Here is a 12,179-nt window from a genome sequence, read left to right as displayed (position 1 = left end):
CTTTTATTGGGAAAACAAAGCAAAATGGGAGTTGAGTGGTTTGCCTTTTCCTATTATCTTTATCATCCAAAAGCATAAAGGACAGAGCATTGTGGTGAGACATAAGACAGTACCAGAGAGAGAGAGAGAGAGAGAGAGAGAGAGAGAGAGAGGAGAGAGAGAGAGAGACAGAGAGACAGAGAGACAGAGACACAGAGAGAGAGACTCAAAGGAATTTAATTGTTTATTCTAAAACCCCGAACACAATTATTTCCTTATTTCCATCCTACATGAGATCCAAGCAGGTTGGTCCAGCGACTCCTGTGGTAATTGGGAGAGGGAAAGGTAGGTAAGGACCTAATGGAATTCTCCATTTGGCTTTCCAATGGGACTATTCAATCCAACTGATGGCCAACATGTCCCCTGGAAGGAAATACTGGAAAAGTTTCCCTCATTCTTAAATCAGTCCTGGATCATGTAACCACCATTTGTCTTAGGACTTAACCACTACAACTCTAAGTATAACAAAGATTCATGGTTTCAATATACAATCCTCTTTTCCTCTTGCTGCTGGGTTTTTTCACATGAAAAATGTTTGTGTGCTGATGCTCATACAGTTCACAATAAAAAAGAAAATTAAAAAAAATTTTTTTTAAACCTGGGTAAAGAGACTATTCTATTGGCTTCTCTGGAGCCCAAGAAGTTTAAGAAATCCATGAGCTACCCTACACTCCTGGACCAGCTATGCGAACTTCATATAGGACTGGAGAACCTACAAGGAGCCCACATATGCCATTTAGGGTACTGCACCCTGCTGGGATAGATGTCAGGCTCTTGTGCCACACAGCTCGGGGCCCTAGAGATGGGGTGAGGGTTATCGGGAAGTGGGGAATGGGGAGGGGATGGACGGGAGGGAAAATAGGTACCAGAGGCAACCCCCACACATAGAAATCTACGAGGCTAGCACTACGCCAAAGGTTTTATGGAAGACCTGAGCTGTGCCTTAAGAAAGTCCTCGAGGACGGACTGTTTTTTAGTTTTTGTCACTGAATCTCCACTTCCTGGCAGGCACTTAACACACGCGACTCTCCCCACTACCCTCCCCACTACGTGGGGCAGCCATAGGCAGGAATCCAGAGCCAGGAGAAAATGCACGGGTGTGGTTAGGGATATGGTGTCTGAAGCGCCGGGACAGTCTGCCCGCCCCTCAGTGGAGCCCGGCCTTCTCTAGGTCCTCAGGCAGGATACGGCCCTTCTTGCGGGCCTTGGCCTTGCGGCGCTCTATCTTGGCCACCTTCTTCTTGCGCAGGTTCCGGCGCCGCTTGTCCTGCCGCTGCTGCATCTTCTCTACCACGTGGGCTGTGCGCTTCTCCCACTGTCGCTTCCTCTGGGCCCGGCGCTTCTCCTTGCGTTTCAGGGCTGCCTTCAGAAGCTCTTCATTGTCATGGATCTTCACGCCTTCAGCCTTGTACAGAAGGTTTGTCCACTTCATTTTGGTCTCCATCTCCCTCGCTTTCTCCTCATCCTGCTCCTTCAGCTCCTCAAGCTTATTCTTGCGGGCCTGCACACGCTCCAACAACTGTTTGTAGTTCTTTCCCGTCAGGGGGGTCAGATTCCCCTTCACACGCTGCCTCTTTTCCTTCTTCTTCTGGGCCTTACTGACTGGCCCCTCGCTAACCTCCAACTTGTTGAACACCAGTTTAGTCAGGCCCTGTGGATCCCCCTTGGGGGGCTCTGGGTTAGCCTCCTCGACTTCAGCTTTGGCTTCTGCCTTGGCTGCCTTCTCCTTGGCCCTGAGCTCCTTGCGTTTCCGCTTCTTCCTCTCCCGTTCCTGTTTCCTCCGCTGCCTCTTCTCCAGTGTTGCAGGAGACAGGTCTTTGGTGTGGCCCTGGAGGAGTCAAACAATGATGAGAATTCCAAAAGTGGCAGTAGGAGAGGACCAGGGAGTGTTGGAGTTAGGGCCTTAGTGATCACCTATTCTAATCCCTTCCACCCCCTACCTGTATTTTACAGATGGGACAGTAAAGCCTAGAGAAAGTAAGAGGCTTGCTCAAGTTCACACACCAAAGAGCTAAGTCTAGAATCTAGGTCTCCTGATGCCTAAGTCAGTACTCTTTCTCCTATATCATGCTGCCTCAGTAGAAGATAGGGGAGAATGAAGGGGGCTCTACATATCATATTTACTCACTTTTAAATTTGTCTCCCCCTGCCTTACCCATGAAACAAAGGAGTGTAATCCTGCCCTGTTGGGTTGCTGTGTGCCAATCTCATGCACAGCCTCTAAAGGCCTAAATAGAGCAGTTAAAGAAAACTGAATCCATACAGATGCAGAAACATGAACTTACAACCAGTACAGTCAAAGACCCTTTTGCTTGTGCCAACTAACTATCATAATTATAATAGCTTACACTTATGAGGGCCTGGGTTTCTCTGTCTTTTCATCTCTGCCATTTACTATCTGTGTGACCTTGAGCAAGTCCCTTAAACTGTCTGGACTTCAGCTACCTTATCTGCAAAATGAAAGAAATGGACCCACCCTCTGGCTCTGAATCTATGAACTAATACTGCACTTTAAGGCCTGCAAAGTGCTTTCCTTACACTGTGCCATTGAATCCGTACAACAACTCTATAAGGCAGAAGCTACTATTATCTCCGTTTTACAGATGAGACAGACAAAAAGGGTTAAGGAATTTGCCCAGGATCATACAGCTAGTGTCTGAGATGGGTTCTGAATCTGGCTCTTCCTTGCTCCAAGTCCAGTGCTCTATTCACCAAGCTAGGCTGCCTTTTGAAACAACGCTAGACAGTTTACACCTCTTCATTTGCTCTAGTCTAGACTTTTAAAATTCAGGACCGTTGTTTTAATGACTAACAACCTCCTCTTCAGTATCTGAACTGTAAACTCCTTGACTAGACTCTAAGCTCCCAGAGGGCAGGGAGCTTTTTTATCTTGCATCCCCCTTAGCACCTACATAATACACAGTATAAGAAGTGTTTAATAAATATTAATTGAAATGTTAAGCAGAAGGAATAAAGATTGAAACAGAATCCTGCATAATTATATTGCCCAAACTTGGCCCTAGAGAAGAGGTAAGAATATGCAAGTCTTTCCCTTCTTCAAGGTGAAGGGGTGAGGGGACGTCCTGTGGGTGTAGTACACTGCATACAGTCAGACACAGAAGACATGTTGGTTGGTTTTGCCAAAGTGCTTTTCTCTTTCCTTTTTCTCAACCTGTTACAAGGTTGGAGTTGGGGTGTAATGAATGTAATAACAAAATATAGCAATAAAAATAAGACAAAAATAATAAAAATAAAGAACTATTTGTTGAGTGAATAAATGAAAGAAAATATGCAAGGAAGGAATACTTAATAAAGATAGCAGTTCTATTTGTAAGACCTAAAGAAGCCCATATCTGATCAGGTGAGAGGGTTTGCAGATGATAAACCTACCTGACCACTGGCTGCCTGTATTTTCTCATGTAGCCGCTGGCGCAGAATGTCCATGGCTAGGAAGGAGCCTGGCTTGTTTGCAGCAACAACTGTCAGAAGGATTTGGGTCAAGAATTACTTTAGAAAGAGCATGCACGACGAGACACACGTTTCTGGACAGGGCCAACATGGGAATTTGTTTTGCCTGATTGTGCACATTTGTGACATGATTTGGTCCTTCTTCCCCTGGTGCTGGGGAAAGACAAGGGGAAGGAAGGGAAGAAGCAGCAGCAAATGTGTTGAGAATTGAATGTTTAAATTTAATTTAAAATTCTAAAAAAAAAAAAAAGTAAGATATAAGGCTTAACAGTAATGAAAAGAGGCCTGGAGACATGGGTCCTTCCTAGCCTTAGCTTTGCTACTTATTGCCTGTCTGATGTTGGGCAAATCACTTCTCTCTGAAGAATATTTTCCCTGGTCTGCAAAATAAGGGAACTGGACTAGATGGCCACTAAGGTCCCTCCCAGCCCTGACATTCTAGGACACTCATCTTAGAGCTAAGTCTGTCTCTTCCTTCCCTGTAGGGTGCCTCTGTTGCCACCTTGTGTTCTAACAGTAATTACAGAATCCCAGACTTGGAGGGCAACTACTCAACTCATACTTGAGCCCAAATCCCCTTTATATTATGCCTAACAAGCTGACATCCAGCCTTTCCTTGCACATCTCTAGTAAGGCAGAACCCACAATCTCCAGCGATGACCCACTCCACTTTCTGACAGTTCTAAATAGCAGGAAATTGTACCAAGCCTAAATTTGCCTCTCTGAAACTTCAACCCCTAAGCTCCTAGCTTTTGTCAGTGGAAGCCAAGAAGACTACATCTAACCCCCTCTTCAAATACCTGAAGACTGTTCTCATGGACCCATTAAGTCTTCTCAATCAATAATCACTGCTCAATCTTTCATTTATAAGGCACTCCATACACACAGAATCACAAAATCTAGAATGTGAGTGCTAAAAGGCTCCTTAAAGGCCTAGTCCAGGGATGGGGAGCCTTCAGTCTCAAGGCTACATGTGGCCCTCTCAGTCCTCAAGTGTGTCTCTTTGACTGAATCCAAACTTCACAGAACAAATCCCCTTAATAAAAGAATTTGTTCTGTAAAACTTGGACTCAATCAAAGGGCTGCACCCAAGGACCTAGAAGGCCACATGTGGCCTCGAGGCTGCAGGTTTCCCACCCCTGGCTAGTCCAACCCTTCCATTCTACAGATGGGAAAAGAGACCTAGAGAGCCGAAGTGACAGCCACAAAGTTGAACAGCTCCTGGCAGAACAACATCAGAACTCACATATCCTGATTCCTAGTTCAGTGTTGTATCACACCAAGCTGTCTCTGAAGTCAAGGTGGTTTGGTGAACAAGCCCACACTTCCCTCCCCTCTCCTTTTCCTTCAAAGGTTCAAAACTTGCACCCCTCATTTTCCCTAAAATGAAGCCTTCACCTCTTTTCGGTCTATCCTCACAAGTCACCCTCTCCCAAATCCTCGTCATTTCAGGTCCCCTTATCCACCTTATGACCATCAAAGTTCATCAGCCAAATATCCATGGCATTCTAGATCGAGGCACACTATCAACTAGAGGCCCTGTTCCACTCAAATCTCCTCCAATGGCAGGGTGGCAGCTTGGTAGAGCGAGGAAAGCCGCTGCAGCCGAAAGAACAGTGATTCTGGAGTCAGAGGTTCAAACCCCGCTGCTGACGCTCACTCCTTGGGTAGGTTGCTCACCTTCTCTGGGCCCCTGGCTTTCGCATCTATGAAGTTAGGGAGGCGGCCTCCAAGGTCACTTTTAGTCCTAGATCTACGAAGCTACGATCCTTATCATGGCAAGACAACAATTCTGGGTCCCTGAAGACTATTATAGAGGAGAACAAGCTTTGGCAGGTCCCCCCATCAAGCTGAAAAGGTCTGGATGTGTGTCTGGTGAGGGATGGTGAGGGACTAGAATCCTTGTCTTCCACCTCCTAGTAGAATACTCTGCCTGTCATGCCCCTAACCCATAATGCAGGCTTGGTACAAGGACAAGAGAATGTTTTCACTTCTGTTTCCTAAATCCTCCTCATCTAGCACCCCCCTGGAGCCTCTCACCTGTGGAGCCTCCATTGGAGCTGGAACCTGCCTTCCCTGCTGCGACTGCAGGTTTCTTGGCACTAGGAGCTTCAGACTGCTTGCTGTCAGCGGGCTTACTCTGGACCCCCTTGGCGTTTTCATCCTGCTTCTGGGATTTCTTCTTCTGCTCCTTCTTCTTCTTCTTCTTCTTCTTTGGGGGTCCACTGGTTTCTAGATCACCAGGTTTGGGAGCTAAAACAAAGAAGAGGGAGAAAGGTTATTCTAGTTCCTGTGACACAGCAGGAAACCTAAGACCTCTGGGCCATCTTGAGACAGTAGAAGAAAGAGACAGCAGCAGAAAGGGCCCTGGTAAAGAAATAAAATCAAAATTAAAAAAAAGAAAAAACAAGTAGGGCAGCTAGGTGGCACAGTGGATAGAGCACCGGCCCTGAAGTCAGGAAGACCTAAGTTCAAATCTGTCTCAGACCGGACACTTGACACTTACTAGCTGTGTGAACCTGGGCAAGCCACTTAACCCCAATTGCCTTAAAAAAAAATTAAAATAAAAAAAAAAAGAAAGGGCCCCAGGTTTGGAGTAAAAAGACCCAGGCCTGAATTCCAGTTTCATTCCTAGAGACCCTGGTCAAAGCATTTCCCCTCTCTGAGGTGCAACTAGATGAGCTCTTCTCTTTCTTCCCATTCAAAATTCTGTGATTAGGATAGAAGGACTCTGAAACAGTTGGTATACAAATCTCAGCTCCAACCCCATATTTTTTCCCTTCTTTTTTGAATTCCTATAGTACATACTACTTGTACCATACAATTTTAGTTGTTGTTCAGTCATTTTCAGTAGCGTCTGACTCTTTGTGACCCCATTTGAGGTTTTCTTGGCAAAGATACTGGAATGGTTTACCATTTCCTTCTCCAGCTCATTTTACAGATGAGGAAACTGAGACAGAGTTAAGTGACTTGCCCAGGGTCACACAGCTAGTAAATGTCTGAGGTCAGATCTGAACTCAGAAGAGGATTCTTTCTGACTCCAGGCCTATTGCCTGATAGCAGTGGAACTTCAACACCGTGCTTCAGTCCCTATCTCACCCTGGAGCCTACCTCTACCATCTCAGCCCCCTTCTCCCACTGGATGTCTCTGCCTCACTCCATTTTGGGGAGGGGCCCAGGTTGGCCATCTTTCATTCCCCTCTTGGACCTTCTTCTAACTCTTCAGGTTTCAACACAAGAACCCAATAATGACTTTTCCCTCTCTTGCCTCCCACTTCAAGTTCTTTTTCTGTGTTGTCTTTCTCCCATTAAAATGTAAGCTTCTTAAAGGCAGAGACCATCTTCCTTTTTGTTTTCCTTCCTATCCCCAACTTATTACAGTGCCTGGCACACTCTATAATAAATGCTTGTCACTGGGCAAAGAGCTGGGCTGAGACCAAATGCCCAATAAATAATACCTGTTGATTGATTACTCTTACAACCTCCCTCTAATTTGTCTGTAGGATCTTATTGGGTGACCAAAAAAAAAGACTTCAGATGATAAAAAAATCCACTCGGTAGATAATTGTGCTTTGATTCCAAGTTATAACAATAATAATCCATCACTACCACACTTTTTTGAACTTATAATTATTCTGAAATTGAGAACTCTCAGATGAAGAAATTACCCTACTTACTCTGTAACACAAAAAGAGTAAACCCTTAGGTGATTTGCAAATAGATTTAGAATATATTTTCTCACTTGGCTTTCCTAAGAGCCCTGTAAAGGAGGTGAGACAAGATGTAAACTGAAGTTCAGAAACAGGAAATGTTTTGCCCAAGTAAACGACAGACCTGGCCCTAGAACCCAGATCTTCTGTAACTCCAATGTTCTTTCATTTGGACCACTGTGCCTCTTAACCTAAGGGGGAGGTCAAGGTGATCTACTGATGAGGCCAGTGCCTGAGGATGGGAAAGAACCACACTAATTTTTTTTAATTAATATTCCAAGGACTGTATGAATTACCCCATTTTCGTTTCTGTGGCTCCACAGTCTGCTGGGAACAGATTTTCTTGGCTAGATTCTGCAGATAGGAGTCTTTGGCCAGCACTGACGCCATTGGGAAAGAGAAGGAATCACTGAATCCTGTTGGAAAACTTCTGCTGCCCCTTCAGAGGCATAGGGGATCCCCGAAAGAGTTCTTCCACTGTTTCTGGACTGAGGGGAAAAAAAAAAGAGCTGGTTGGGAAGAAGCCAGATGCCCAAAACAATTTGTTGTATCACAGGAATCCCCTTGTATCTAGGGTAGAGGATGCCCTACCCAGGAGGGTCCAGAGAGCACTACTCCTCCCACCCTTACCTCTTCCCCCCCTCCAAAAAAAAAATCTCTAAAAAACAGCTTAACCCACACCTGGGGCAATATACTCTGAAGAACAAACTCTAATCCTTTTTTTTTTGTGGGGGGATGTAAACTGAAGTTTGTGGGGGGGAGGGGAGGGCCAGGTTGGGCAGTATTTTTTCCACACAGAAAGGGGCCTCCACACAAACATGCTTGTTTGTGTGTAAATGTCTGCAGTGTGTGCATCTGTGTGGCTAAATATATATTTTTCTGTTTGGGATTATCTAGATACATATCTTTGTCTATTGTGTCTCTACTTTCTTAGATATCTGCATGTCAGTGTCAGCCAGTCAATAATCATTTGTTAAGCCCTACATGTCAGGCACTGGGCTAAGCTGGGGATACAAAGAGAAAATCTCTGCTCTTGAGGACCTCACAGTCTAGATGTCTGTAGCTGTTTATGTCTCACTACTCCAAGTACATGAAGCAGCACGGAAAGAACTGTTCTTCACAGTAAAACCTCTCTTACCTTGTTTTTAAAAAAAGGAAGGAAGGAAAGGGTTGGACCAGATCAGGAGTTCTTAACCTTTTCTGTATAATGGAACTCTTCTCAAAATAACATTTCTAAAAGCATAAGACAAAATTAATAGGATTATGAAGGAAACCAATCTTACTGAAATACAATCATCAAAATATTCTTTAAAAACAAGTCCATGGATCCCAGGCTAGCAATCCCTGGACTAGACACTCTCAGAGGTGGCATCTCTTAATTCTCTGGGTATCTTGTCAGCATCCGTAGGCATGGCTGAGTGTGTGTGTGTGTGTGTGTGTGTGTGTGTGTGTGTGTGTGTGTGTGTGTGTGACAGAGACAGAGAGCGACACACAGCGACAGAGGACGTGTACGTACGTCCCGGTCCCTGCGTCTCTGTAGGTCTGCGAGGGCACCCACTGGTGACAGAAGGGATCCTCGTGGGGAGGACTAGGAAGCCGAGTAAGACAAGGTAAGGAGGGCAGGAAGCTGGGAAAGAAGGTAGCGGAGGAGAAGGGCCAGGGCGCGCAGCAGGAAGTCGGAGTGAGCCGGTACCACCCACCGAGTCTGAGCACCCTCGGCTACTTACCTGGCCTCCGGCAGCCGCACGGTCACTTCTCTCCGGGGAAACCCACATGGGCAGGCAGAACTAGAAGACTGCCGAGTCAGGAGAGAGTTGTGTTCGATTGGCCGTGTCTAGTAGGCCGGCAGCAAAGTGGAAGGGGTGAGGTCTCAAAGGATTGTGGTCTGCTGGACGACTGCCGGAAGGCTCTGAGGGAGAGTATCCAATCAGAGCTCCTCTCTGGTCGGGGAGATGGGAGGGGTTTAGAACATTGGGAGCCTGCACAAAGTAGTGAAGAGAGTTACCTTCAGTCGGCCAGTCAGTTCTGGAGCGTTTATTTAACGCCTTTTCCGTGCCTAGCACTGAACTGATTGGGCACTGAGAATAAAAAGAGGCAAGAGGCCCTCTCCTCAAGGAGCTTACATTCTAATGGTAGAAAACAAGGCAACTACGTACGTTTAAGAGATGTACGTCTCTTAAAATATGAATATGATATAAATAAAATATAAAACACGTGCATATTTAAGATAGATATGTACATTTAAAACATCTCTTAAATATGCATATATATTAAACGTACACATGTGTACAAATATACATTGTGTATGTCTCTTAAATGTACGTGTCTATCTTAAAGGTACATATCTATCTTAAATGTACATACATAGTTGTCTTCATGTTCTCGAGTTTGAATGTAAACTCCTTGAGGGCAGGGTACACACATATACACACACATGTAGAGCAGACAGATGGAATATTAAATTCCTTTTTAACTCCTACATGAAAACTTACTCTTTCCTGAGCCTCCCCACTCTGGTCACAACCACCACCACAACTCCATTATCCTGTGTCTGTCTATTTTGTTAATATGTTTTTGGAGGGTACTGAACTTGTAATTTCATAGGTATAGGAAGCTCCTGGTGAGGAATTTCCTTAACTAATGAATATCTACACGTTCTGCAATTTATAACCTGGAGTTACCTAGGGGCATAGAGAGATTAAATGACTTGCCCAAGGTCACAGAGCTAGCATGTATCCCAGACAGGATTTGAAATCCAGGTCTTCCTTCTCCAAGTTAACTACCTCTACTTGTATATAATTGAGCAGAGTGAGGAGCAACCAGACAGGTAGGAGACCTCGGTCACAGAAGGGAGGAGATGGTATCTAGTAAAAGTGGGTGGTCAACAGTATCAAATTCTGCTGAGAGGTTGAGAAGGATATGGATTGAAAAAAGAATTAGTTTTGGCAAATAAGTGATCAACTGGAAACTCTGGAGAGGACAGTTTTAATTGAGTGCTGAGGTCAGAAGTCAGTTGGCAAAGGGTTGAGGAGTAAGAGGAATCAGAATATATTACTAGGTAGTCAATCAACTACTTAAGTCAACAAATCAACTAGCAATTATTATATTCCATACACTGGAATATCCTTGACACTTACATCCTTGGGGATATGTTGGGTTTGGTCCTTCCTTCTGGAAAAGGACCAATGACATCACCAGCATATCATGACTTGCTAGTGGAATGAATGAGTGTCATCATCAGTCTCAATCTCTCCTCCGGAGTCGTGGAGTTCAGTGGCAAGGTCAGGACAACAGTCGATGGTCCATGAAGTAGAGGGTAACCTTGGCCTTTCTAAATAAAGGTCTTTCCCAGGACACACACAGGACACATAAAGCAAACAAACAAAAAAACCCACAGCTCTCAGGGGAAATAGAATTTCTCTCATCAGTCCTTGCTTTCTAAAGCTGTAGGTTCACAGCACTATTGAAACAAGTAGGGAGTCAAAATTAGGGAATCAAATTGTTTAAAAATTTGGGAGTTAAATTGTCCAAATTAGGGAGTCAAGACTATTGAGTCAAACTGCCAAAATTAAAAAGTCAAGTTTTCAATTTTAGGGAGTCAAAATTAGGGAGTCAAATTGTCAAAATTAGAAAGTCAAAATTATGATCTCAAGTTGTAAGAAATGGGGATTAAAAATTAGGGAATCAGAATGTTAAAAATTAGGAAAAATTAGGGAGTCAAATTGTAAAGATTAGAAAAGCCATTTGTCAAAAAATAGGAAATCAAAATAAGGGAGTCAAATTGTCAAAATTAGAGTAGAATTGTTCAGTTCTCTCCAGAGGGACCAGGTGACTTGGCCTAAGTAAGAGACTATCAATTAATCCCAATTATGTGGGTGAGATGCCCTCTCAGAATTAAAAGTACAGAACATTAATAAACCTTTCAGGGGAAACAGAATCTCCCCCATCTATTTTTGTAATAGAGGCCACTGGCCTGCAATGTAATGAGCAGGTACAGTTGTGCTGGAGAAAGGCCTCATGATTTGCTCTATTATGGAAGGTGGGACACTTCACATACCCCTTAGAGGTCACCACTTGGGAATCCATTGCCTTCAAGACTTCTCAACCTGGTTATGCATGTGTCAAATGATTAATACCCTTTCTCCTTTATTGTCAAGACTAATAGAATGTAAGCCTGAGGGTAATGAAAACCTTGATTTTGTATTTGCATCCCCAGTGCCTAACAGTGTCTGGCACACAGGTGGTACTTAATAAATGCTTGCTAATTACCTAAGAGGTAGATCACAGACATGATTTTCCCCAGGTCTAACATGCTGATTATCTAGGTATTCCTTTTTTCCTAATTTGAGTATTGGTTAACTTCTTTTAATCAAGCACAAAGTTCTTTGTTTATAGTGGTTTGTAGACTGGCTAGTGAGACAAGTCTCATCCGCAGAATAAGGGAAACCTTATTAATCTTGTTCCTTCTTAGAAACCCTAAGATTGCTAGAGTCAGGTTCTAGCTGCTACTCACTCTGTGACCTCAGACAAGTTGTCTCGGTCCCAGTTTGTAAAATAAGGGGCGTGGACTGAATTTAATCACTAGACGAGATCAAGGCTCCTTCCAGTTCTGACGTTTTGTGTTCAATGTAGTTTTTCTTTAGAATCACCTTCTGATTTACATTATCCAAAATATAAGCTTCATGAGACCAGGGACCTTTTAACTTTTGTCTTTGAACCCTGTCCCTCTCAGCATCTGGCACATAGTAGGAACTTATTTATAATGCCTGTTGATTGAGCCTCATCCCTACAGATGACTAAGTTGCCCACTCTTTCTCCACCAGATGATACAGTAGAAAGGAGTTATTTTCTTTTCTGTCCCCCTCCCACGGTCTGGGCCTTGGCTGCACATCCCTATGCCCCAATCACATCTCTGACGTTAGGGGACCAGCTGGCATCCTCTTCAACCTGTGAGTTCGTGCA

The 12,179-nt window shown here is 44.2% G+C and overlaps 1 protein-coding gene across 4 annotated transcripts; it reads right to left on the bottom strand.

Moving 5' to 3' along the window:
* Positions 1-205: 205 nt before the first annotated feature.
* On the bottom strand, positions 206-9,184 carry SURF6 (surfeit 6). 4 transcript variants are annotated; one of them, XM_020981979.2, is made up of 6 exons: positions 8,945-9,184; positions 8,356-8,450; positions 7,514-7,705; positions 5,548-5,760; positions 3,430-3,518; positions 206-1,867 (listed from the first exon to the last, which is right to left on the bottom strand). In XM_020981979.2, the coding sequence occupies exons 3-6, from the start codon at positions 7,605-7,607 to the stop codon at positions 1,187-1,189; spliced, it is 1,077 nt and encodes a 358-aa protein (XP_020837638.1). In that variant the 5' UTR covers positions 7,608-7,705; positions 8,356-8,450; positions 8,945-9,184; the 3' UTR covers positions 206-1,186. The 4 variants fall into 4 exon arrangements, with proteins under 4 accessions (XP_020837638.1, XP_020837639.1, XP_020837637.1 ...); XM_020981980.2 differs by lacking the exon at positions 8,945-9,184 and adding an exon at positions 8,734-8,937; XM_020981978.2 differs by lacking the exon at positions 8,356-8,450.
* Positions 9,185-12,179: the final 2,995 nt, after the last annotated feature.

This window comes from Phascolarctos cinereus, unplaced genomic scaffold (genome assembly GCF_003287225.1).
Source record: "Phascolarctos cinereus isolate Bilbo 61053 unplaced genomic scaffold, phaCin_HiC Scaffold_2;HRSCAF=192, whole genome shotgun sequence".
Classification (NCBI taxonomy): domain Eukaryota; kingdom Metazoa; phylum Chordata; class Mammalia; order Diprotodontia; family Phascolarctidae; genus Phascolarctos; species Phascolarctos cinereus.
The sequence above is the reverse complement of the archived record's forward strand: the minus strand, read 5'-3'. Positions and strand labels throughout refer to the sequence as shown.

Excerpts from the sequence above, each read along its gene's own strand:
- SURF6 (XM_020981979.2), bottom strand. The coding sequence starts at position 7,607 with ATGGCGTCAGTGCTGGCCAAAGACTCCTATCTGCAGAATCTAGCCAAG. Across the intron at positions 5,761-7,513 it reads GCCACAGAAACGAAAATGGG|CTCCCAAACCTGGTGATCTA; the intron begins GTAATTCATACA and ends TCTTTGTTTTAG. Across the intron at positions 1,868-3,429 it reads TACAGGCAGCCAGTGGTCAG|GGCCACACCAAAGACCTGTC; the intron begins GTAGGTTTATCA and ends TGACTCCTCCAG.